Source organism: Botrytis sinoallii (genome assembly GCF_014898435.1).
Source record: "Botrytis sinoallii strain Bc 23 chromosome Unknown BSIN_021, whole genome shotgun sequence".
NCBI classification, from domain to species: Eukaryota; Fungi; Ascomycota; class Leotiomycetes; order Helotiales; family Sclerotiniaceae; genus Botrytis; species Botrytis sinoallii.
The window spans coordinates 79,992-106,679 of NW_024066048.1; the positions used below are offsets into that span (position 1 = coordinate 79,992).

Below are 26,688 nucleotides of genomic sequence, written 5' to 3' on the forward strand. Positions count from 1 at the left end.
TCCAAGAGTAAGAGTATATTTTTGATAATCAATTCTGAATCTAAATATAACCCTAATAATCTGTAAGGAAAGTAAGGTAATACTCGGAGAGGAGATTTCAAAAAGGCAACTGATCGATATGAATACCCTTATAAGTCAAAATCTGATTGAAAGAATGGAAAGGCAGGTGGTAGTCATTATCCCAAAATATACTAGTTAATTGAGTTCGTATTCATTGGAAAATGTGACTTTCGGAATTCAATCTCATTGATAGAGAAGGAATGCAATAATATATGAGAAAGGATCAAAGAAGATTGATGGTTGAATATACGTAAAGCCTGGGAGCAAAAAGAATGAATCAATTCAAGAGGTAATATTTCTCAATCATATAATTCAATAGACCCTAGATCAAAAACAGTAGCCTATCTCATCCAAGGTTCTACAAGTTACGGGATTTATACTACTATCTCTAATCCATTTCATCAATTCTCTGATAATACTATACTTGACAGTAATGATGTTATACACCTTATTAACAATATCAATCTTCTTAACAGATATAAATATATATCTTCATTAGTATCAAATTACATTAAAACAAGAACAACAAAAATTCAAATCATTGGACAAGGCATTCATATAATCAAGAATATCCTTTAAAAATCTTAAAATTCAAAAGGTGATCTGGTTCTCTCAAATATCATATATATTCTTGGATTTCATATCAATATCGTCTCGGAAACAAAGCTTTTAAATACAGGAATATGGTTTTTAAGAATAGACTCTACATTACAAAAGAGCAATCTTGAAAACAATTATATTGTCACTCATTGTATTTGTAAAGATAATCTCTTATTCCTAGAATACAAATCACTTTCCTTCTATTTAATCAATTTAAACACAATATCTATAAATCCAAACCTTTTGATATATCCCACAATCAATACCAACGTTAAACGATCATTTCGCTAATCGAGGGACCCATCTAAACCTCGAAAGGATTCTGCAGAACTCTAGCATAAACGATCAGGATATTTGGATAAAGAAGCTCTCGAACATCTCGTTTTCTTAGTAAGGAATATGAGAATAAAAGGACTCACTAGGATGAGTATATTGATTGCTTACATATATATGCTAAGTAAATAATATCACGAGCTCCTAGTGAATCCCGATCACCATATCCTTTCTACAAAATTCAATGGGATTTATTCGACTTTCCACACGTATATACCGGAGTATCCTGGCTCCTGGTAATCAAGGACATATTTAGTAGAAAAATCTTTAGCTTTTTATTATACCAAAAGACTTATTTCGAAGTATTTGATACAATCCAGAACTTCCTCACTTGGGTGCTCAGAAAGTACAGTTTATCAGTAGTTTATATCAAACAGGATAACAACACTTCAGTCATTGATATTATGGGAAACATTGTATTCGAAAATTGAATCAAAACCGAAGGTATTAAACTTGAGTTATCTCCACCAAATATACACAAATCAAATAGAGGATTGGAACGAGCAGGATAAGAGATAATCACCAAATAGATTAAGATACGGATCTCTATAGGTATACCTGATCTTTTATAGGTTGAAGTAGTGTAAGCTGCTATCTATCTATATAATATTAGTCCTCTTAAAGCTTGATTATTCAAATCCCCAAATGAGGTACTGGATACTTGGTTTCATAAATACCTACGATTATCTGCTCCAGTGGTTGTGAATCACTTAACTATTGATCTCCGCCCAAACTGGAGTAGAATATATCGATATGGGTATAGGGCATATTCTCTGGATAAGAAAAGAGAACTAAATATAAACAAGAGAATTTACAAAACTAACCCTAAAACAAATATTGAATATCTCGTTGGATACATACCAGGTTCTCCAATCTACCGTATCTGGATACCCAAGCTCAAGCGGGTTATCGTCACTCGAAACATTACTTTCTTTGAGGAAAGAATATACAAAATGGATCAAATAGATAAAACCATCGATATACATACAGATCAAGAGCTACAGCAATTTGCATTAGCTCTCGATATTCAGCAAACAATCGATATCGATGGTACTATTGTTGATCAAAGTGATGATATAATGACTTCGACATATATTACTATTAATTCTATTGATATTACTATGCGTACTTCAAATATACCTCAAAACGAGCAGGACTCAGGGGTATCTCTGAAAAGTAGGAGCTCACACATGAATACCGAAAGTAATAGTACACACAAGGTTCTGCACTCTGAAGAAACCCTAAAAACAAAAAACCGAATTCAAAAATAAACCACCACTAATCAGGCACAGGAGTTTACAAGTTTTATTCCGATATTACTAAGTAATTGTAATAATCAACCAGAAAGTATAGATTATAAGTACACTGGTAATACTACCCAAATCATACGCGAGGAGTATAAGAGCAATCCAGATATTTATCCTATTGATATTATAAATGCCTATATCATAAAGGAAGTAATATCATTGAAAAGATTATCTCCTCTGATATGTATAATCAATCAATTTAAGAAAGATCAACTTTCATTTCTTTCTAATCAAAAACCCAAAAGACAAAGGATTATAAGAATCGAAATTCCTCACCCAACTCTCAATCTATCTGAATATTAATTCTTTGATTTTGATAATACAATTCCTGATATCAATATATCTATAGATCACTACTATCAAACTCAATAATAAAAAAAACTGCAAAATAATCTGTCAATAAGCGATCATATGCTTATAGACACTCTTATTGCAAACTTATCGCTTAAAGGTGATTCTTGTATCAAAGATTTCTATTCAACATTTTGGCCTAACCATTCAAATATAGATATACAAAGGAAAGAACACTCATTTGTTATTATATACAATATAATCGCCTCCGTTATACAAACAAAACCTAGTCCTCCTAAAGTATTTGAAAATAGAGCCTTAGAGGAGCTACCCAACTTGTATCTATCAGAATTGCCCAAACCACTTTAGCGTTACCACCAACTCAAGGATCACTTTTTGGGGAAATGGTTTAAACACAAGTGTGAGATTGAAATCAACAATCTGAAGGATTACAAAACATAGCATGAAATCAATGCACAAGACGTACCAATTGCTCTTATATCATTACAATGGGTATTTATATACAAATACAATGAACAGGGATTCTTAACGCGATATCGAGCTAGACTGGTTGTTTGTGGTGATCTTCAAGCTAAAGATATAATCGAATCAATCTATATCGCGACACTCGCCAAAAGATCATTTAGAATCGTAATAGTGCTGATAGCAAAATACGATCTGGAAACAAAGCAATTTGATATTGTCAATACATTTGTTAATACTCATAGGGATCCATCAGGTGTACCTATAGTTTGCTATTTATCGGATAGATTCAAGAAACCAAATAAGTATATAATTCTTGATCATACACTATATGGTCTTCGAGATTCCCCTACATTATAATTCAAGAACTTTAGCAAGATACTAAAGAATCTAGATCTAAACCAATACAAGAAGGAACCCTATCTTTTCATAAACCCAAATCAGATTGTTTTGGTACTATTCTTTATAAACGATATACAGATCGTGTATCATCACAAGCATATATCAATAACTGATAATATCATTTCTGGTATCAAGGCAGCCTATAAATTGAGAGATCTAGACAATATAGAGTGGTTTTTGAGTATCCAGATTATTCACAATCAGAAAATAGGAAAACTTTGATTAGTACATGATACCTACATTGAGAAGATTACAAAGAAGTTTAATCTCAATAATGGCAATATATGCATACCATTACTAATCATGGAATTTGTGAAATATAATAGAACTGCTACTATTACATTCATACAAATCTATCAAGAAAAGGTAGGATCAGTGCTATATATTACAATTACAGTTAGAGCAAATATTGTATTTGCAGTATCGCAACTCAGTCACTTTCTAACTAACCCATCTCCGAATTATATGAAAGCAGTTGATTATTATATTCAATATCTCTGGAACACGAAATACTATTCAATTGGATACTATCGAAAACAGATCCCACAGTTTTTGTTATTTTCAGATACCTTATTCGCCGATAACAAGGAATCACAAAGATCATCTCAAGGTTTCGTAATCTTATTATTCGGTGAACTAGTAATATGGAAAGCTTCAAGACAAAATATTATCACTACTTCCATCACCAAAGCCGAATTACTTGATGTCAAGCGTATATCAAAAGAAACATTAGCTACTCTTCGATTTTTCAAAGAGATCAATCTTATAGTCAAGCAACCAATCATGATTTTCTGCAATAATCAGTAAACAATCAAATTAATAGTAGATGAAAACGAAAGGATCACTATTAAATTGAGATATATCGATATACAAAATATGTGACTACATCAGGAATATTCAAAAGGGAATTTCTATCTTACATATTTGCTTATAACAGAAATGATAGCAAATAGATTAATTAAGAATTTATTACAATAAAAGTTCAATTACTTTATATCCCTTTTAAACCTACAAAATATAAACACCAGAATCAATAAAATCAAATAATATATTTTCCTTCAAGAGTATACTTTTTTATAGCGAATTCAATCTCGAATTATATCAATTCAAGCTTCCGCTTTTTCTCAGTAAACTTGTTATTAAAATCAATCACATCCCCTTCATCAATAGTATTATATTTATTATCAAGATTACTATTATTATATATATCAAACTCAACCTTCTTCTCTTTACCCTTTGAAGTAATACAAGCAAACTGTAACCAAGTTTTAGGATTTGCTGCAAAAGTCTTTATATTAACCTTCGAATGCTTTATTGCAGGAGATTGAGAAGCAGGAGAGGATCTCCGTTTTCTAATTAGAGAAGGAGGTAATAATCTTGTAATAGGGGAAGGATAAACGGATGATCACAACGATTAAGTAGGGGAGGAAATATAATCTGTATTGATAATTGTCACGGAATTCACCGTATAGTGTAACCCTACGGTATTAATCCTAGTACTCCTCCGGAGTACTCATTCCCATGATTACTAAAACTATTTCACTCAGTTCATTTGTGTACCCTATATACCTAATTAGGCGACTCCATCGCCTGATCAGGGTATATAAAGCAGGTATGATCCTTATGATCACACCTCAAGTCAATCTAGTTTATTATCACTCTATATACCTATCTCCTGATCAAAGTGACCATTAGACATAGCTATTACCTCCGTGATAATAATAAAAGAAAATTAAGATTGATGAATTCGTTATTCTCTTTAATTATCATCAACATAACTGTTATTATAATACAGGCCGATTTCTAGTTCGGAACAATTCTCTAAAAAGTATGTTAATAGATTATAATGAGATAAAAAAGATCAGAACATACCTTTTCAAAAAGTATCACAAACTTAGGATCACAAAGCTTTAACAATCAAATATCTAAAGGTTTCAAATATATCGAGAGAGGTATACAAGTATGCGTAATATATTTCCAATACTAAAGAGAAGACATATTTCTTTATTTGAAACATTTACTATATTCTTTATAATAATCAAAGAGAAAAGAACGAACACACTCCGTACAGGAAACAGCATTTTGCACACCCTTATTCCTAAAATCACACTTTAAGCCTTTCCACTTGCGCTTATTACAAGCTTTATAAGTAGATATCCAGTTCTTATTTAATCTAAAAGCAAGAATGGGATTAATAAAAAAAAAGGAAGGTGATTTTAATAAGGAATTTTTGTTATCAAAAAGAAGGTTAGAAAAATAATATTTTTTTTTGCTATCAATAAAAGGATTACTATAATCCATAGGAGTTATTACTATACAATCTTTGTTTGCATCAGCCCAGCAATCTCGAATAACTTTAATCTTCTTCAAAAAACTATTATCGAGATTTTGATAATGTTTATCAAAAGATAATCTTATCCATAAAAACTATTTATTGGAGGGTAATCGAACTTTAACTGCAGATAATAACTGATTAGGAGAATACTGAGTATTAGATTTATTAGATTGAATATTACTCTTCGATAAGGTATGCGGAGAGACGATTATATATCGATTAACAAGATCAATAAAGACTGGGAATTCTTTGACAGGAGAAGGTATAATAAAAGAATGTATTGGAATTATCGAATATAAATCTAAGAAAAAAGAATTGTCTCCCTCTTATAATCATATCGATCTACTAAGTTTTCTCAAAATCCATCGAATTCCATTCAATTCCATCTCCGCTACAAAGCATCGTATGCGCAGATCGATCAAATCAATTGATATAAACACTCAACCATATAATAATCAAAATGACTCAAGCCTTCTGATATACAACAATCTGAAGGATTAATTCCCTTATTCGAATATTGTCACTTTCTTACAGACTTTCCTGATCAATAATACAACTCACTCTTTTCTTTTCTTGAAAAATCATACGCTTTATACACCTCACACTCCTTTATTTGATGAATAAGCCTGCCCGGCAGGTAAAATCACAGCAATTACCCGAATAAGGCATTCACCAACGTTTACACCACTCACGGCCAGAAAAAAAATTTTCCTTTGTTTGCTATGCAGATCCCTCAGTGTAACCATCAAAACACCGAGCGATCTGGGGGGTGTGTCACGGAATTCACCGTATAATGTAACCCTACAGTATTAATCCTAGTACTCCTCCGGAGTACTTATTCCCATGATTACTAAAACTATTTCACTCAGTTCATTTGTGTACCCTATATACCTAATTAGGCGACTCTATCGCCTGATCAGGGTATATAAAGCAGATATGATTCTTATGATCACACCTCAAGTCAATCTAGTTTATTATCACTCTATATACCTATCTCCTGATCAAAGTGACCATTAGACATAGCTATTACCTCCGTGATAAATAATAAAAGTAAAAAGATAATAATAAATTCTTATTTTTTCAATCTTGAATTTTATAATTAAAGTTTTTTTTATATTTTTATATTATTTAGTTAGACTTTTAATATTGAAATTATATTCTCTTTTTTATTATTTATTCAATTAGATTTTTAATAATAAAAGCTCACTATCATTTTTAATAATTTAATAATTAATAATAATAATTATAAATAAAACTACAAATATAAAAAATATTACTTTTAGTTTTTTTTCAAATATTGGTATTTTTGAATATATAGTTATTTTGTAGTAATAAATTATGATGATTTTTTTAATATTTTATTTGGCTAATAAAGTCTTATAAAATTTTCTTCGCAATAATCCGATATAATAATACTTAATATCCATTTTGATTAATTAAGTTGCTAAAGATATCTTGTTTATAGAGAATTGCGTTCCGTGTCCTCTTCTTCATTTGCTCCTCCACATCTAGTACAAAAGCTCTTCTCCGTCTTCTCTGACTTGTCTCTTCAACCACATCACCAAACCAAATCTCGTTTTGCTAATGTCCTTGAGGTCACTAAACGCTCCTTTAAGAGATTTCGGTGTGTAATACGAAGATGGTTTGTTTGTTTGGCCATCCCAGAGTAGTTATTCGCTCGTGGGTTTCGTTATTGATTTTCCGTGTCATATCCTACGACTATCGATTTAGAATATTGTCGCCATTCGCTACATTCAAATAATGACGACCAAAACACCGGATTGTCGCACATTACCAAATCTTCGTTGAAAATCTATTGTCCTGTCCTGCTCAAGATTTCGGCTTATTCGACGTCTGAAACTAATTCCACCCATGAATAGATCAATGAGGACTGGAAGGTTGTAACCGGTTGTATTCGGAAAGGGGCTTCATGAACGCAAGTATTATGTAATCTTACCTATATATTCATGAAATAATACCATTTCTTACATGTCAACACACTACGTGTTATCATTACCCTCCCGGCCTTCTGGAACCGAGTTTTCTCTTCCACCTAGCTATTTCTACGTCGCGGAAATCTACGAACAAGCTAATAACTCAAGTGGTAATATCTATCAAGATAACGTTACTCGAAGCCGCGTTGTATGTAATGAGCAAGGTATATCATTGAATTTGTACTGCATAACGGACGCTGGATATATAGCACAGCAAGAATAGCTCCCAAGACAAGTCGGCCCGCTTGAAATCATGGCTCCTGAAATGGCTTGAAATTGCCCTTTATTGGATTATTACAACCTGAACACAGGGCTTGCATCTCTAAAAGCTCAAATTTTCACATCACCACCTGCAACAATGGCTGTTTAGACTTTCGAAGTGCCGCAGTGGTTCAGTCGATCTATTTCGACACTATCGAATGATGGAAAAAGACTCAGGAGAGTATCGAAATACAGCCACTAGCTCTATCGGCCACCCATTTTTGCTTCTTGAGTTGCATATGATATCCTTAATTTGTAGACTTGATTAACGAGAGACTGCACACCAAACAGGCAAAGAATGTTGTAATAACTTTATCTGATATCAAGCTGAGAACACCCATATATTCTTAACGATTGGGTTCGCTTTCAACTCTTGGGCTACCTACTTATTGATTTCGGACGGATATCGTGAAAAGTTTCTCAGCATTTGTATCTTGTAAATAGTATGTGGTAGCATTGCGGGCCTGACGGCTACATACTTTGACTCCAAGTAGTCGATACCTCCCAGTTTGATTGAAAGATTGTGCGTCAGTGGAGAATTGACGTGGAGCAAGGAAGCGATACAAAGGGGTAATTCGTCATATCGTGAAGAATGATATGATTTTGTACGATAAGCGAAGGAGGATTGTTGTTAAGTATCCCGAGGTCTTTCTCTAATCGATTATGAATGAAGTTCCGAAATGTATTGCTCCCAGCTTTTTGTCCTCTTCAAAGTAGCGCTAAGATTATCGAATCAAAAATTCCCTTGGGTTAAATTAATATTCCTGATTTTGATGTTCCCCAATGTGGATTTCTGGGTGACTTTATGTAATGTACCAGTAATGTTTTAATATGGACTTAGTAGCTTTATCCCAGTGAGGTCTGAGAAGCTATGATGTGCGTGACAATCCTGCGCCACATCCACTCAAGCTGCAGCCACAATGACATCACATGTAGATCCTCAACGCATGCCAGATGAACGCAAGGTCAAATCCGAGTCCAGACTCAATGTATCGATATCGAAACTGTTTGAGATAGAAATGGATATATCTTCAAGTCAAAAGGGGTCAATTGAACTAACACCCTAACCACCCAAAGATACCGCCTCTCATGTATATCCGCCCTCGGTAACGCGGATTAAGCTAGATTTTCCGGACCGCTCCCTAACCTCTTCCCGCCCGTATTGCATACAAGACTTGGATTCTTCACCCGTCCACCCTTCACCTTGCAACTCATACCCACAAATCCACGTGTACGTCCATCCGATGAACCTCGATCTCCCACGGTCGAACAGGCATGGCAATCTCAAGAAATCGATTAGTCAAGCAATGCGATTGTGATGACGTATTGAGATTTCCGATCCCATGTCACGTCATGATATGATGTTGATCCCCTCAACCGATCAATGCTTAAAGCGGGGTAGCTCCCATAGCACCCGTTACCCTGTTTATAACAACATGTGCGTTCCATGACATGACGACTTTGTTTATTTAAACTGTTTTGCTACGAATCGACTGTTCAACCTCTTTTACTTACTATTATCTAGATACCTACTTTCTGCCTTTTCTACTACAATTAAACCTTTAGTCAAGAAAACAAGCTCTGTAAGTAATCCCTTCCTCCTCGACTCTTTCTCAATACATTTTACATACCAAAACTCAAAACACAATGCAATCCTCACCCCGTCTCCGTATCCTCACCAGAGTTTCCCGTCCGCAAAACAACAAACTAATCCTCTCATCTCTTCCCAGACAAGCAAAACCCCAATACCAATACTCATACCTAATCCCCAAACACAACTTCACCACAATCCACGCAAAAATGTCTTTCAGCAACGCAGATACCGGTTCCAAAGATGCCGATCCATACAAGGCCAAGAACATCGATACTCCTAATTTGAAAGAGAAGGTTGAGGATTTAAATGACTTTATCGATGCGTGTAAATTCGGTATGATGACTACGAGAGATGGAAAGACGGGAGCGTTGGTGAGCAGATGTATGGCTGTTGCTGCAAAGGTATATAGTTTCTTCTTTTTGTCGTATTTCACGCTTCTTAAGATGGGCTGGGGTGTCTATGAAGTATATTGGGGGTGTTGCAGCATCTGAGACATCGCGAGTTCAGGTTAGATCAGATGAATCTGCCAGCCTGAACTCATGAACATCTACCCCTCTCTTCTCATCATCGCTAAACTTCAAGAATAAGAACTAACTACTCAAACTCAGGAAAATGGAGGAACCACTCTTCTCTTCCACACCAATACCGAATCTGGAAAGACCGATGATTTAGCTACCGATTCCCACATCAACATCTCATTCTTGAATTCCTCCGGCGAATGGGCTTCTGTTTCCGGTATGTTCTTCCCCCTACTTTCCCTCTTCTCCCCCCAAAACCCACCCCCCACTAACGCTCCATCCTACTTCAGGTATGTCCACAATCGAAACCGACCGCGAAACCGTCAAGAAATACTACTCCCCCGCCCTCAAAGCCTGGCTCGGCGATCTCGGCGACGGAACCCACGATGGCGGTCCCAACGATCCCCGTATCGGTGTTATCAAGGTCGAGGCCAAGACAGCTACATATGCCGTTGTGCGCAAGAGTATGTTGGCGCGCGGAGCTGAGATGGCACAGGGAGTGATTACGGGCAAGGCGGCGAGTGTGAATAAGTTAAGGGAAATTAGTGAGAGTGAGATTCAGACTTGGAGGACTAGCCAGGGAATGGTTCAGTAGATGTGGCTGGGAGACGATTTATCTGTTCCTATGGTTAGGGATGGGATGTATTATGAATAATGCTATCAATTAATTAATCAATTGCAATGCGAGGAAGCTTTTTAAATTATATCGTCTTAAGATTATGTCAATAATACCTTCTGACACGCTTATGATATCCTATGCAGTGTACAAAACATTGCATCCCAACACTCAGTGCCCAGAACCAACTAACTTTGTTACACCTTTGCTACGCCAATCCGATGTATACGCAACGCCTCCATGTCAAATATCCATAATTCTCCCGAGTCTCCATACGCCTGCGTCTCAAAGTAACAGCCCTCATAATACCTTCAGAACTACCAAGTGTTAGCAAAAGAATCTCACACTCCCACACTCGCCAATCCAACTTACCAATTTCAAAGGAGTCCTAATCAAACCTCTAGTAAAGTTACACATCGCTCTCTGTTTCGTCGGTCTCTGCTGTAATCTTCTAAATGCCTCTTGGATGTGTCTCGTCTCGACCGGAGTCCTTCCCTCACTTGGCGGATCAAACAATCCTTGCACCTTTCTCTTCTTGCCGGTTTGTTCACCGCCGCTCTTCTCCTTGCCCAAGTCTTCTTGCTCTTTAATTTTCAAAGCTTCTTCCGTCAATGTCTGCACGATTTCAAAAGTCAGGAAACCGAGGATATCGACAATATCATCGTTAGGTTTTGAATCCGTGACGACGCCAAAGCCGGCCCATTCCTTGAATCGCTTTCCTTTACGGAAGGTAAACGAAGCTTGACGGTATTCAGACCAGGTCACATATTCTTCCTTCGTCATGGCCTTGGTGCGTTCGTCGGCTTTCTTGAGACGTTGTAAAGTTGCGTAATTCATTTCTTCCTCGTCTTCATCTTCTTCGTCTTCGCGCTCCGGTACCTCTTGGCTGTATAACGAGGGGACTTCCCATGGGAGACCGACCTTGGCTTTCTTGTTCTTCTTCGTGGTATCTGGGATGGGAGCATTGGCTCCGACGGATTCGTCACCGGCTCCGATGTCTGCGTCGCCGCCCTTTTCGTCTGAGTCTTTGACGTTTTTACGGACGTCTTTCCAGGAAAGAAAGGTGCGAAGACGAGAGACTTTAGCTTGATCGTGGCGAATCAGGAAGATTAAATCGTCGGTTGATATTGAACGACTACCGCGGCGAGATGCTTGTTCAGTACATTGACGAAGCTGGAACAGTTAGGGTCATGTGATTCGACTGGAGAAATGGGAAGAATTCCGAGAGAGGAGAGGAGTAAGCCTAAAGAGTTCTACTAACCATTTCAATAACTTGTTGTCGAACGATCTCCTCTATCATACCAGTAGTCTCAGATGATGCTTCTGCCGTTTCCCCAGAAACATACATCATCTGTGCAAACCAACGAAGAACCTTGACGTTAGCCATTTTCGAAGCCATATTATTGATAATTTGCTTTCGTCAAAGCTATTTACAAAAATCGAGATATCCCAACTATCAAAAGAGCCTACGGGCGAAAACCTCGCAAAAACATATTCACTATGACTGAGAAGCGAACACCTCACCGCCAGCAATCACTTGATATAGCCTCATAATCCCCCTCCCCAACCTCAACCCATCGCCAATTCCCAAGGCATTGCCAATAAAGAAATCGAGCATGACTGTTCAAACAAAGGAGCAACTGACCTGCTGGATCTCCGTCTTGTACTTTGCCGTTTTGTCCGTCATTCTGGCAACCTTTCACTACTACCCAAATGCAATCCTTCTCTTTCTGACACCTCTATTCACACGGAGGGAATTTACCAAATATCCAATGGTCTGTCAAAATAATGATAGAATTGATTCAGACCTCAATTTGATAATTCTGTACGTAAACTAGATAGTGAATGATGAAAGACTAAAATCAGCTCGGAGTGATTGGAATGTTGGAGTTACTGATCATGACTAATAACTTATAGGCGGTCAATCATTTGTTGACTAGGCAGAAAGTATTCACGTGATCCACAGTATCCTTACATCGGACAGTCAGTACCCCCCACTCCGGGGTAGTGGGGTCTTGCTGCACAGTAAAAGTTAAAAATTATTTATTGGAGGGACTTTCCTCCCCTCCATGCACACAATTTTTCTTCATATGGTAATACCATTTCAGACAACAGATTCCCAATATCATCGTTGTCTATCATACACTCAAAAAATGTGGACACATATATTGCTATACAGAATTCAATGGTCACATAAAACAATGATATCAATGTTAGATCGAGTGGCATATGATCTAAAGATACAGCTAGGAAGGAGGGAATAATGGCTCATATAAATGGAAAAAAAGTAACTTGGCTAGCGACTTGCAATGCATGTCCATCCTCCCAATAACACCAATGCTTATAAACTCAAATATCATCGAAAACTCCGTTGCCGAAAACTCCTGTCCCTCCCCTTCATCATATAGAAACAGAATATGAAGCTAATATGCCACCAGATTAACTCCCCAATAAAACTCAATATCAACTCGGGCTTCAAAATCCCTGCGGTCCCTTTCCATCCAGGCCTCCAGTTCTGAAGAACTCTGTTACCACGCCAATCGCATAGCATCCACTGCCTACAATGGCACCGCCTAATAACACTCTCTTTGCCTTGCCAGGCTTCTTGCTCTTAATTTCCGAGTGATCTTTCCAGGAAGATTTACCACTGAATACCGGTTCCTCGCGTCGAACGTCAATGTTTGATTTGAACGGTGGTTCTGCTGATTCTGGCAAATCATGATTCACGAAACCTGTAGGACTGGCGAATCGCGCCGTTGCCACCTGCATACCATCTATTGGATTTGTTGTATTATTCTTCAGATCAGCCTGCGAGGACGAGCGTCTTGCTGGTCGTACCTTGCGGAATACAAGAACATCACCACTTCCAGATACAATTTCATAACCCTCAGCCTGCAATGGTTGGAAGTGTGGAAAGAACTTCGCGGGGTTAGACAACCGAAGGAGAACCTCTGCAGGAGTCAAAGCTGATGCTGTATCAGTCACAATAGATGTTGTTTCAGCGATATTGATGGACTGCATTGTCGAGTCATAAGCCAAAACCTTATAAGTGGTTGGCTCAGGGCCCGATGTAGGGTTTTCTCCGGATGAACTTGCAGCTGGTGCATCATTTGTAGGTACTTGACGATGTTTGGAGCCAATCTTCCCATAAGTGTCTTCATAGATTCCTCGGATTTCGCGCACTAGATCTTTGTCCTTACCAGATTGCTTTCTGGGCTTTCCATAAGATGAAACATAAACCGATAAATCTCCTTCGCCTTGGTTTGCGCATTCCTCTTTATATGACGTCTCTAAACCTTGAGGTACCTTCGAGTACGGATCAGTTTCTGCTATTGCTTTGGGCAAATTGGGCTGAAGAGATTTCGACTTTGTCGCAGATCGATCCAAGGATGTTTGAAGTCTTGGTGTGTTTGGGTTTCGAGAAAATGCTTCTTTCGAACCAAGACCTTCAATATATTCCTTCTCGGCCTTCTGAACAGATTGCTTGACCTCCGTTGAATAGGAAAGCTCTAGTCCCTTGGGCGACTTGTCATAACCCCAAGCATCTTTAGACACTGTTGGCATCAATTCTCCTGTGCCATCTTTTTGTTGCGACCAAGATTTCTCAAATTTTTCTGGAAAATCCCGAACAAAGTTTCCTGTGACTTTTCGTTTCTCGACTTGTCCTGCATTCTTATGATCTTTTTGATTCAGGGTCTCTGGATCTTCCGCAGTCTTGAAGGCAGAGGGGCCGGGAGTTTCCTGTGTCTTGTTTTGTGTCTGTCCTTTCAATTTCTGCTCCGAGGCAATGTCTTGAGCATATTTAATTACATTTTGATGCGCTTCCTTAAAAGCCTTTTCCAGTTGCTCTCTCTTAGCAGACTTCTCTTCAAGAGTTTCTTTCCTTGTACTCTTGATTATACCCGAAGCAGCGCGTATGTCACTTGCTCGAAGCAGGTCAAGATCTTCTCTTGTATCTGGCTCCGGGTATTTGCGCGAGAATTTTGAGGATAGGGAAGTTTTTGTTTCTACATCTTTTTCGGGGCCAGGATGTTGGGTGACTTTTGCTTGCTTCTGATCATACTCCTTCAATGCTTCGCGTGTCTGATCAGGGCTTTCAGGAAACTTTCCGTCGGGCTCATTATAACGAAACGATCCATAAGAAGTATCCGCATCATAATCTTTCAAACTTTCTCGAACTGAATCGGGCTTTTCGGGGAGTTTTCCATCCGGCTCATTATATCGAAAGGATCCATATGAATTGCCTGTATCATATTCCTTCAGCGATTCTTGTACTGCATCTGGCTCCTCAGGAAATTTTCCATCAGGCTCATTATATCGAAACGATCCGTAAGAAGTATCGGCATCATAATCTTTCAAACTCTCTCGAACCGCATCTGGCTGTTCGGGCAACTTTCCATCAGGCTCGTTGTGACGGAAGAACCCATAAGTTGTGTGTGAATCATAATCTTTCAATGATTCCTGAACACAATCTGGTTGCTCTGGCAGCTTTCCATCAGGCTCTCTATATCGAAAAGCGTTATAAGATGTACAACAGTCATAATCTTTGAGTCCTTCTTGTACGGGATCGGCCTTTAGTGACGGTTGTCCGTCCGGTTCGTTATGAAAAAATGCCTTGTATCCTTTACTCTCGTATTCCTTCAGAGATTCTCGTACAGAGTCAGGTTGCTCGGGGAATTTCCCATCAGGTTCATTGTACATGAATGGTTTGTTATAGGCATCAATATCAGCTTGAGTGGCATCATCTGGCGGGACTAAATTTTGAAATCGCTGACGATATCCCTTAAACTTCGTTACTGGAATGTTTACAGCTTTTTCATTCTTGAACACCTTTCGATTTGTGATCGGGTCTATCTGGTAGTTCTCATTTTCCAGCTCGAATTCATCGTCCAACTGGTTTTTGGACTTCAAGTTTCTCCAGTATGCTTCGTCAGCTTGCGATAATCGGATTGATTCCACACCACCATCCGTACCTTCAACATCGGCTTTGAATGTGTACTTGGAGCGGGCGGGAGAAAAATAGATTGTTTTGCTGCGCATGAAGTTATGCATGGCACGTTTGTAATCCGGAACACGCTCATCACGCTTAACGCTTTTGGCCTCGACATACTTCTGTTTTGAGAGTCGATGACGGCGATTGAGCTCTTTTTCAACTCCATCAAGGTATGAAGACCAATAACCCATTCGAAATGCTCGTGTTTGATTGTGCGGACCTTGGTTTAAGAATAATCCTTGTGCATTGTGCCAACTACGATTCGATACTCGGAGTAGATTGGTAGAGGTAGAAATAGATCCATATCGAATCAGAGGAGATGTGGTCTGCGAGACCGAGGTGGTGAGCTGGGACAGCATCTCGAAGAATTATTCCGATCGTATCATGCTCGGGGACCTAAATAAGGTTTAACAAAATGACATACGTCCAGGGACAATTATACTCACGAATAAAGTTTCATTCAACTCAGCCTTTAAAGTTGGCTATTTGGCAGGAATTGCGTTGAAGTAGGGGAATTCAAATGCAATCTTATAATCAAGAGATGATGCTATTTAAGTTAGAATGGCGAACTTGTCGGAATGGTCCTTTTGACATAACAATAAGAGCTCTCGGAACATTGGAATAACTTTAAACAAGGAAATGGCCTCTGAATATCAAAAGCCCTTTGGTATATAGAGACGAAGTGTCAAAAGGAAAAACACAAAGGATAATGCAGTGATATTTAAACCAAGAGCTGAAAACTTACCAGATTGGTCGCTTTATTCCGGTGCTTGTTGGATGGATGAATGGATGAACGGAAGGCAGGAAACTTTGATTTCCTTTCTTTTGCTTGTGATTGATTAATCGACCGATTGATTGATTGATTGCCCAATATGAACTGATTAGATACCGAATCAAATCAAATCAAATCAACAAATGAAGTAAGCGCGTATGATATAATATGTTATGATTGCAAACAGCCAACGGAAAAACTCTCTCAAGTACGTCTGTCTGTCTCTTCTTCGTCCAACTCGCAGTGAGGGTATATGGATATCGATACCGGCAAGTAAGTAAAGTAAAAGAGTAAGAAGAAGAAGAAGGAGAAGAAGAGAAGAAGAAGAAGCAATCAGGAAAGCATCAGTTGATAACCTAACCTCCTAACCTAACCTCACCTACCTACCTTAATCAATACGATACCACACGATCAAGAAGAGGATAGCTCAAAGGCTGAGTATGGCTCGGTATAGGTAGCATGCGGGTATGTCCACCACCTTTCATGCACTTTGGTTGCGGGGTAATACGATTAGGAGATCCACTATGGATGCTAACCCCGAGGTTTCCCGAGCTGGATGGAGGAGTGTCAGGGTGTTCCAGGGTGCTTCCCTTGTGTCTGGCTGGTGCACGGCCTTTCCCGCGCGGGACAAAGTTGGTTGGTTGGCTGTTGGCTGTTGGTGGGGTTGTGTGCCTGAGGCATGGTTGGAGATCACATGCGCAAGCTGGCTGGTAGGAAGATTGATATTACAGTTTGTGTCTTATTATTATTACTGTTGAACATTCAATGAGGTACTTGAATTGGATATTTACAAAGGAAATATGAATATGAATATGTCATCTTGATATCGATTTATTCTAATTACAAATTGAAGTGAAGAGTAGATCTCCTCGTCATTAATCTAATCTCTCTTTTCCAAACCCAATCATTCCAAATTCCTCTTCTCTCATCTAGAAGCTAATAAGCTACCATAACATACTTTCACCCATCTCTTTAATCTATATTTTCCTCTTCCCATATCTAATAACCTAACGACCATAGTTAAAAGCACAACGACACAATGGACACGAGCTCTGGTTACTGCTCGCGAACCATTTAAACAGACATTGTCCATGGAATGTGTTCTTACAAGTTCCGCACTTCTTATCCGGCGTTTTCTTGTCGCTCGATATGATGCTGTAACAGATAGCACATTCGGTGTGTCCTTTAAGACTACCTTCAACATTACGACGGAAAGTAGTCAATCCATCGATCAGACTACCATTTGAGAATGTGATGGCACCCTGAACGATGAGTAGCCAACTTCTCCATTTTTTTTCTGGTACGGCAACACGATTGATACCCTCGACTTTAACGTTGTAGAAAGGATAGTTGGATGGAAATCGAATGACAATTTGTATGCTAGTATCATCGATTTCGTAGCTGGCAAAGATGGAACGTGCGCCCTTCGATGTTTTAATTTCGAGCTCTTTCTCGCCTCCTTCTTTAGCCTCCTTCGAAACTGCCCATTCATCGATTTCATCAAGTTTGTCAGAAATCAGAAGTGGAGTGAAGTATTTCTCTGTCCATGTCTCAACTGCTTGACGGGTCTGTTTGGATTGACAGTCAGAAAACCAAGCCTTTGCAAGATCGCCAGTGTGTCTAAGACATAAATGATATAGGTGAATGAGAAGCCATTGAAAGTTTCGCTCGTTTGTTTCACTGTCTGCTAGTGATGTGTCGTATGTGCGAATAGATGATTCATCAAAATGTGCCTTCTCAAGGTTGAGGGGCGTACCATTCGAATGGCCTAACACATCGAACAAAAATGTTAAGAATGATCCAAGGCAGTTTTCTGACTGGAGGTGATTGCAATAGTCTTTGCGCACTTTCCAAGACGCTGTGCTAAACGCGTCATAAACTAAATGCCACGAAAGTAAATAGCTACGAATCGAAGGAGGAAATTCTGCGAGCTCTTCGTCATCAAAGTTTCGAATAGATGGTGCGTCTAAGAGAAGAGATAGCAATTCTTCTGGCAATTGCGCATCTTTCTTTTCAAGAAGGGCATTGACCGAGATTTCCTCTTGCTCTGCAGGAATAGCCCGATGAAGAATACTAAATGCTGCAGATTGGACCATCCTATTCTCTGAAGCTACCAACGGGTAGAACTCGGAGATGTCATTAATATGACTTGAAGGTATATTAATTACTAGCCGCGACAAAATATTATCAACAAACTCGACTGGTTGCGTTGATTTAGATCTGGATAACTTGGTGAGTTTGATCAGACAATGAGATGCGGTCTCTCCATATTGAGCTCGAGCATCCTCAAGGTCATCATTGGCATCTTGTAAGCTTTGTAAAATTGAGAATAGTTTCAAAGACATCCCCATCATGGGGAGCATTTGGTCCTGGTGATCTTTATTTTCCATCGATTGCCAAATTTTGATGCAGAACTCGAGGGTTTTCTCCCAGTATGATCCGTAGACTGATTTGATCGCCGGGAGCAACTTTTGTAAAGCAAGACAAGACTCAGAAGAGAGCTGATAATTCGTGTCTGAAATTTCCGGGGTCCATGAAAGAATTTGCTTGACCGCAAACACTAATCGATTTTGTGCCACAGGAAGATCATCATTATCGTACACGGATAATGTTGCATTCAGGAGAACAAGTTGACCGAGAGTTTTTTCAGATTGAGCATCGGCACTAGCAACATCACTAATGATCCGGTTGCAAAGGTTGCTGACAAGCTGGCTAGTACTGAGGGTCTCGTGAAGCCCTGTCAAGATGGCAACAGCCCCAAGAATGTTCGATGTAGATGATTTGAGAATTTCGAGGCTGGAGATCCAATCTTCGCCTCCCACTTGCCATCCATGTTGTTCAACAAGTTTGGGTAGTAGATGGCTCAACACACGAGCTGAGTAGAACGACGTAGATGTATCGCCGCAGGAAGCATTTATCAGCTTTGAAATAAGGATGTGAACAATACCCGAAAATTCAAGCGGTGACTCCGACTCGAAACCATCTTGCCAAGCTTTCGAGTGTAGTACGATGAATGACCATGAATCTTGATATATTCGGTCCACAAAATCGCGCACGCCAGCAATAGCTTCTTCCGACGATAACACGAAAAGCTTGTTGTTCTCTAGTAGATCGAGCTGGTCATTGGCAAGTTCCACAGTCAAGCACATGAGATATATTATCTCGACAAGAGCATCCTTTGACAACCGATCAGGATGGTCTCGAATTAAATGTGCCGAATACATTGCCATTCTGAGAGCTACGGAATAGCCATCTAGATCTCTGCCAGGGCGACTACTATTGTTACCACTTTGTGCGCGCGCCAAGAATACAGCTCCCGCAAATGGTCTCATCACTCCCAAAGTAGCATTTGGTGCTTGATCCAACAGAGGGGCTAAAGCTTCGGACCATTTAGTTACACTTGGAAAGAGTCCGGGATGGTGCGAACTGTCGTCCAAGGTGCTGATAACCGCTTCTGCTTGTTGGACAAGTGTATCGATACTAAAAATTAACATCAGCCATTGCTCCCCCGCACAGTTATTAATTGCGGTTAAGCATTTCAAGGATTATACTCACGTCAGTGATTGAGGACTTGCGTTTTCCAGATTTCCTTTGAGTATATGAACTACAGAAGAAGTAGTGACACCACTTTCGTTGTCGACTACCGATCGTAAATTCATAGCCCGTTTACCAAGCTCAGAATCTGAGAGTTCTGTCAATGCCAAAAGTTTCGTGATTAAATCTACATGCGCTTCTCCGTCTCGAATAGCTTCAGGTCGTCTTTTGGATAGTAATTCGAGTGCCTGAAAGACAAGATTTACATTGGGGTTAGAAGCATTTAGTACAGAGATTAGGCTTTGAAGCAATAACTTTTCTGTTGATTTGGAGAACCCATTAAAAATTACTGCCGCTTCGAATAGTGCCCATTCCTCATTATTGCCTTCGACCACGTCACGAGAAGTCTCAAGGAGAACATCTTGGAGAGCTTGGTCATCACGAACCAAATCCGAAATTTCATTCGAAGATATCAGAGCTGTGATCGTTTTCTGTCGCTGCAGATTCTTGGGGGTCGATAGCAGAGCATCAATAGCCGTCTGCCAGATACTCTTATAAGAGTCTTGCTGCCCAGGAACTAAACTGAATTGGTCTAAAGCTGAAGTTAAGTATGAAGATGATGGCGACAAAAGAAATTTAGGAAGATGGGTGTCCATGAACGATTTGACGGCTTCCAAGACTGAGGGGGAGGCTTCCATTAGCTGCGGAGAGTATCTCAGCGCCGATTCTAGTACTGCCCCAGCCGAGTAGGGTTTCCCATTCCTGTTGATAATTACTTGGAGAGTACTATCTATAATATTGCTCGAAGGTTGAAGGAGTGGGTTTTGATCAGCTGTAAGATCCTTTAATTTGAAGACGTCAGACAGAAGTGAAAACCACCGGTGGCCTTCAGCCATGACAGCATCTTGAGAAGATGAATACTCTTTAGATTGCTCTGGCATTGATGTTTGAATTCTTGTGATAAAATTTTGGGCGAGCTTTTGCCATTCTTCGGCGAGAGAATTTTGTAAGTTGGAGTTCTTCGCTAAGCTAGAGATACAAGCAGATATAGTTGAAGATGGTGTATTGTTTCTGATGAGCCATTCGGAAGTTTCTGGGGATGGATGTAAATAATGCTCAAACATGGGATATATAGATTTCTGGACAATCTCCGCTTGCTGAGAAGTTGACAGGCTTACGATACAGATGTTGGATGTTTCTCCGTAAGCGAGCCATGCTTCTGAAGAGTTGGCCCTACTCTCCTCCCTCTGGTTGATACTCTTGCGAAATACCTCCAAGAACTCCAGGATAGAATTGGGGTTTTGAGGCAGAACATCTATTGGTAAAATTGCCACAAGAGCTCGCAATGTTTGCCAATAAGCAGCGGAAGAGCCTTGTGAGCCTTTTTGAACAAAAGAGATCAGGTCGCCTGTAGCAGTAAATCGTTTAGCCTTATACGCAGAAGTCCATACTTGAGGAAACTTTTTGGTTAGTTGGTGCAAAGTCTCCAATAGTTGCAAGGCAGATGTTAATTGAGGAGATCTCAATGCCTCAGATATGAATGCACGACTGATAGTCTCAAGGTTGTTCTCGACCAGTTGAGTTTGCTTCTCTAGGCAAAGCACGAGTAATTTATCAGTACTTTTTCTTGCGGAAGCATCTTCGCATGATGCCAGCGTCCATAGTTTTTTGTTGCCGAAAATAACCTTTTCGTACCTGTCTTGATGCTTAAGCATATCATCATCACCTAGCTTGGCTAGCAGATTGGCGAGAAGGGATACACTGGCGCTATTCACACGGAAGTACTTTTCGTTTGCTTCTTCTGTTGGGACAGATCTCTCGTCACTTAAAGTATTAGGAGTCTCATTCAAAGCTTCTTCGGCGTAGTCGAGGATCTCATTCTGGCAACGCTTCCAAAACATATTCATTTTAGCATCCGTATCGAGGAAAGATGTTAGACCATCCATCGCTGATCGTGCCACTGCTCGGTCTCTATCATATGTTCCTGCCAGCCAGCTTCCTACGACTTTGGGTATATATTTTTCCATTCTTTTCCGGGCTGATTTTAGAAGCTCATATTGTATGCTGTGAGACAGCTCGCGAACACGACGTGAATTATCTATGGAAATCCTAGGATAGGCATCAACCTGTATGTTGTGTTAGCAGAAGCACTCTAAGATTCCCTCGGCGCATCCTACCCAAGCTTCTAAAATTGCTTCTTCGGTGCCTCCTTGCTCGTTTGGCTGATTCTGAACGAACGTTCGCAAATCCTCTAGAGCTTTCGACTTCGTTGTAGCATCTTTCTTCGAAAGATTCTTAAATGATAGAATGACATTTGCATCACTAATGGAAGAGAGGTTTGATGGTTCTGTAAGGTATGATAATCTGGTAGCTTTTGTGGTAAAGCCAAACCCGAAGCCGGCGCCAGTGGCAGTTGAAGCACGAGTGCTAGAAGCCTGCGATTTGAATTGTCGTTTGCCCATATTATGCAGACGTTTCGATGAAGAAAAGGGTACAAGATAGTTTGTATGAAGTATAAGGATTATCTGCTCTTGAGGTATGGAGGGGAGAGATAGGCTTACAAGTATCTAGGTAGTGGAGAAATTTCAAAGGCCGAACAATCAATGACGGAATTGAAGTGGTGGTGGGGTGGTGGTTCAGATAGAAATTGACCAATAATCTGATTGCATTGTGCTTAGTAATATTCTAGCCACTTTCTAGCACCAGCCGATCTAGCTGTAATGGGATTAATGCAGCCCCAGAGCCACAAGATAAATAATTCTGCCAACTTTGAACTTCTCAGGCGGTCAGACAACGGTTTTCTGCTGCAAGAGAATCGACGTGATGTATGATGCCAATCAGTCGTGGCCAAGACTCGAAAAGAAAGCTTCAGTATATTTGTGACTTTACTGATTCAAACCTCGGAAGGATAAGATTTTTATCGCAGTTCAACAAGAAGTTTGAGAGTACTCTAAACTCATCCGTGAAGTTCATATCATTCATAAATGAATACCTTGGCACTTTTGCAGATATCTTACCTCTCCAAAGGTTGCATTATATATCGAAAATGGCACCTCTGTCCAGATCCCACCAGTAAAAAAATGTGAGATCATACTGTTTAGGGAGATGAGGTAGTATTGAGATATGAAAACAGGTTGATGGCTGAGAATTCTGACAATGCCGGCGTGGTGTTGAGTTGCGGGAAGGGCTGTTTTGTTGAGTGTCCTGGCTATACCGATACTCCAAATTATATGTAATTGGTTGCTCTTATGAAGAAAAGAGTATGTATTACACGTTGTTCGGCTGAAAGTATTATGCACTGTCCGACTGATTCGGAAGTAGTGGTTGCATGTTAGTGGCATGATATATGTATGAATGGGTTTCAATAACTTTGAGATTTAAAGAAATGGCATGATGGAGAGGAACATAGATTCTATTCCAAGACAAAGGAAGAACATCAGTCTATGATTTTTTCCCACGATGGATTTCGCAAACATGATATTCAATGGGATGAGGCCACATGATATCAATTATTCGTTGGAAGGTATGAAGGGGCTTGGTGTGGTATTGTAGTTGCCAATCATGGCCGTGAAGCATTTGTTAATGAGCGTGGTTGCTTAAGGGATGCAACTCAGTAGTAATAAGTGATCCTTCTAATTCGAGCGAGTGCAATCAAAGGTTCCATACATACTTTCCCATTTTCTGTTTACAAGTTTTCCTTTGACAATTTACTTCTCATCATAACAAACATTCAACTCATTCATTATAAGCTTGGAATAGCATACTTATCACTCACTTGCCAACTTCATTCCTTAATGATGCTTCTAGAATAGGTAAGACTTACTTGTCCAGTATGACTTCTCAGCTCGTTAATTGCAATGTTCCAGCAGAAGCAAGACTGTTTACATTTATATTCCACGATATCTATTGTCTAAAAGCAACAGGAATTCAGCATTGCAACAGTCAAACCTCGTGCTCCATTACCTTGTGTACATCGTGTTTCGCCCCAAAATCAAAGCCATGGCTCGCTTCACTAGTTTCTTCAAGTCATCAAATAAACCACAAGAGGAACCCAGAAGACCACTTTCATCAGCTGCACCTTCTGTTGAGGTCTATGTTGATCACTTTACCGAGGATGGCGATATAGCTTCCATAAGGATTACAGATGGTACAGACAGGAAAGATAGCGCTAACAGATCCGTAAATAACGCGAAAAGCAATGTCGCATTTAAAACCACGGTTTCGATTGAAAATGAAGGGAATGGCCGCAAACTCAGCATCCCTAAAATCCGAGAGCGTAGGAAGATCCAAGAGCCTACTGCTATGTCAAAGTGCGAAGTGTGTCGTAAAGCCAAACTGGAGATCGACCCTGCGACACAAAATCCTGATCTAAGACTCAAGAATTGCGTTAAATTCTTAACAATGCGTGCTAATGGCGAGCATGTAGCGGATTACGACTTACCAGACGGTGGCACACATAAGTTGCCCAACAAGCTTCGATCCTTGCGGAGATTCTTGAGCAAACAATCCACTATAATAGGGAAGTCCAGTGCAAACAAGATGCATGTTTCTCAACGATTGAGGCAATATTTAGACATGAACTCCACTGCGGATTATTTATTCGAAATTCGAACTGTAGACCAAGAGGTTTCTAAAAACGAAACAAGGTGGCATTCATATTTCTGGGTTCCTAGAAATTGGGATCCAATGAGCCCAGAACCACGTTCTAGGAGGAGAATCAATAAAAATAAGCTCTTTTGGAGGTGCTATGGTGGACCTTTTCAAGTCTATCCGGGACATTTTTTTTGTCCAATGGATGAGATCAGAAATTGCCACAATTCATGCACGACAGTGGAGGGCACAGCAGCTATAAGAGACTTCCGTCTCCTTCCGTATGTCCATCCAATTAATGTTCGCATGACATGCCGATGTGTTAGAGGAGGAAAGAATAGCCTTGACCAGAGCTGGAATGTACGATTATATAAACGAATGTCGGAGACAGAAAAGAGGAAGGAGAGTCAGGAGAGATATACGGAAAGGATCACTGCTAACTCGTCTAATGATGATCGAAAGTCGAGGGCGAAGGTGAAGGAGAATTCTGAGTCGAGTTCCTGGGCGAATCCTGGTCTTCAATTTGATTCCTTGACAGATGACACCAGACTAGTCATTGAAGAAGCTAAAAGAGCCGCAAAGAATAGTAAGGATAAGGAAGATCATATCAAGTCACTGGAAGGCGAGGATGGCCTATCAAGAATTGAGGAGGAGACCAACACAAAAAGCCAGAATGAACTGGTGAATAATGACAAATTTTCAACTCTTGTTGATGAAAACATTGCATTCACCGATTATGGAGCTTCTCGGGACATCGGTTTAGAAGGACCAGAAAGAATCCGAGAACCGCACCCTTCCGTAACTCAAGATGAGAGTATTTCACCAACTGGCTCGGGGACTGGCCGAGACAGCGATGCAGAGGAAGGAAATCGAATCCAAGAATCCCGATCTTCAGTAGCTCAAGATGAGAGAAATTTAGCTGCGGGCTCTGAGTCTCCTCAAAACACCAATTCAGAATGGGCAAACGAATTTCTGAACTGGCAATTCCCATTAAACCAAGATGGGAGTTATTCAGCCATTCGACCTGACTTTTCAGAACAATAGTTAGATGGATGGGATTTGAACAATAGCGAGCAACTTTGAATGTATTTCAGCCTTAGTCAGAATATAACACAGCGCGTTTTATGATTCATTGATTCTGCAATTTTGAGTTATTAATTCTTGTGGTAAGGTAGCGTACCCTTTCAACGCGTGATTTGATTTGATGTACATGTATCCCATAAAGTGACTGCGAGATGATATTGAGAAGATTGTTGGTAGATATCTAGTTGAGGTTTTGTGAAACAGGATTCAGTATCACAATATTGCGTGCAGTATTCAGGTCACGAAATCTTGATGGGCATAAATTAAAGTCAAATTCATAGACATTTCTCATGGCATTTACTGTTACAGCGACTCTCGGAGGGGAAAAAACCCTGTTCTCTTTTCATTCTTGAAGGGAAATCATATTTGCACAGGAAATGCGTGACTTGACTCATTTGTTGACTTTTGTGTTCTCGAGTATGTGATGAACTTTATACTTGTTTTAGTAGAGAACTTATTAGGTAAGATGGACGTCTGTAGTGTATGTAATTACCAAATCTCGGCTGGAATTTCACAAAATAGTTGGGACTTGGGGGATCGACAATGTCGTGAGATAATTGACACCTGGTGTTTGGGGACTTGGAGGCACTAGTGCCTTAAATGTCTACGGCATCCTTTCGTGATGATATGGATATCTTAGCAGATATAATCCTCATGTAGACAAAAGCATTTTGATTCAGGGAATTATGTGATTGTTGAATTCGTATAAGGATACGTCGTGGTGATTGAGGATAGAAGTTTGATGTGATTTTGAAGTGTTGAATGGTGTCCATCTTGATTTCGAAATTCACTTTAGTGCCTCGAAGATCTATATACCATCTTCCTTGTGGCATGTTAGTTTCAATTCTAGTGTGTAAATTGGCCTTCTAATGACGATGCTGGGAAAAGAGCAGCCGACGTAGTTTATCATTATATAATCATT

At 39.6% G+C, this 26,688-nt stretch overlaps 5 protein-coding genes across 5 annotated transcripts; 2 read left to right on the top strand and 3 right to left on the bottom strand.

Annotated features, from left to right (window-relative positions):
* The first annotated feature begins 9,506 nt into the window (after positions 1 to 9,506).
* Positions 9,507 to 10,885, top strand: EAF02_009648 (uncharacterized protein). Its single transcript, XM_038905696.1, has 4 exons — positions 9,507 to 9,649; positions 9,797 to 10,061; positions 10,269 to 10,395; positions 10,469 to 10,885. The coding sequence occupies exons 2-4, from the start codon at positions 9,867 to 9,869 to the stop codon at positions 10,771 to 10,773; spliced, it is 627 nt and encodes a 208-aa protein (XP_038754436.1). The 5' UTR covers positions 9,507 to 9,649; positions 9,797 to 9,866; the 3' UTR covers positions 10,774 to 10,885.
* Positions 10,886 to 11,105: 220 nt separating this feature from the next.
* On the bottom strand, positions 11,106 to 12,481 carry EAF02_009649 (uncharacterized protein; the record flags this gene model as incomplete). Its single annotated transcript, XM_038905697.1, has 4 exons — positions 11,106 to 11,111; positions 11,167 to 11,967; positions 12,056 to 12,145; positions 12,440 to 12,481. 4 exons carry the CDS (start codon positions 12,479 to 12,481, stop codon positions 11,106 to 11,108), a joined length of 939 nt encoding a protein of 312 aa, XP_038754437.1.
* Positions 12,482 to 13,269: 788 nt separating this feature from the next.
* Positions 13,270 to 16,146, bottom strand: EAF02_009650 (uncharacterized protein; the record flags this gene model as incomplete). The annotated part of the gene is made up of 1 exon (XM_038905698.1): positions 13,270 to 16,146. The coding sequence occupies one exon, from the start codon at positions 16,144 to 16,146 to the stop codon at positions 13,270 to 13,272; it is 2,877 nt and encodes a 958-aa protein (XP_038754438.1).
* Positions 16,147 to 17,566: 1,420 nt separating this feature from the next.
* EAF02_009651 (uncharacterized protein) lies at positions 17,567 to 22,555 on the bottom strand (the record flags this gene model as incomplete). The annotated part of the gene is made up of 3 exons (XM_038905699.1): positions 17,567 to 20,039; positions 20,115 to 22,219; positions 22,271 to 22,555. The coding sequence occupies 3 exons, from the start codon at positions 22,553 to 22,555 to the stop codon at positions 17,567 to 17,569; spliced, it is 4,863 nt and encodes a 1,620-aa protein (XP_038754439.1).
* Positions 22,556 to 24,092: 1,537 nt separating this feature from the next.
* On the top strand, positions 24,093 to 25,727 carry EAF02_009652 (uncharacterized protein; the record flags this gene model as incomplete). Its single annotated transcript, XM_038905700.1, has 1 exon — positions 24,093 to 25,727. One exon carries the CDS (start codon positions 24,093 to 24,095, stop codon positions 25,725 to 25,727), a length of 1,635 nt encoding a protein of 544 aa, XP_038754440.1.
* Positions 25,728 to 26,688: the final 961 nt, after the last annotated feature.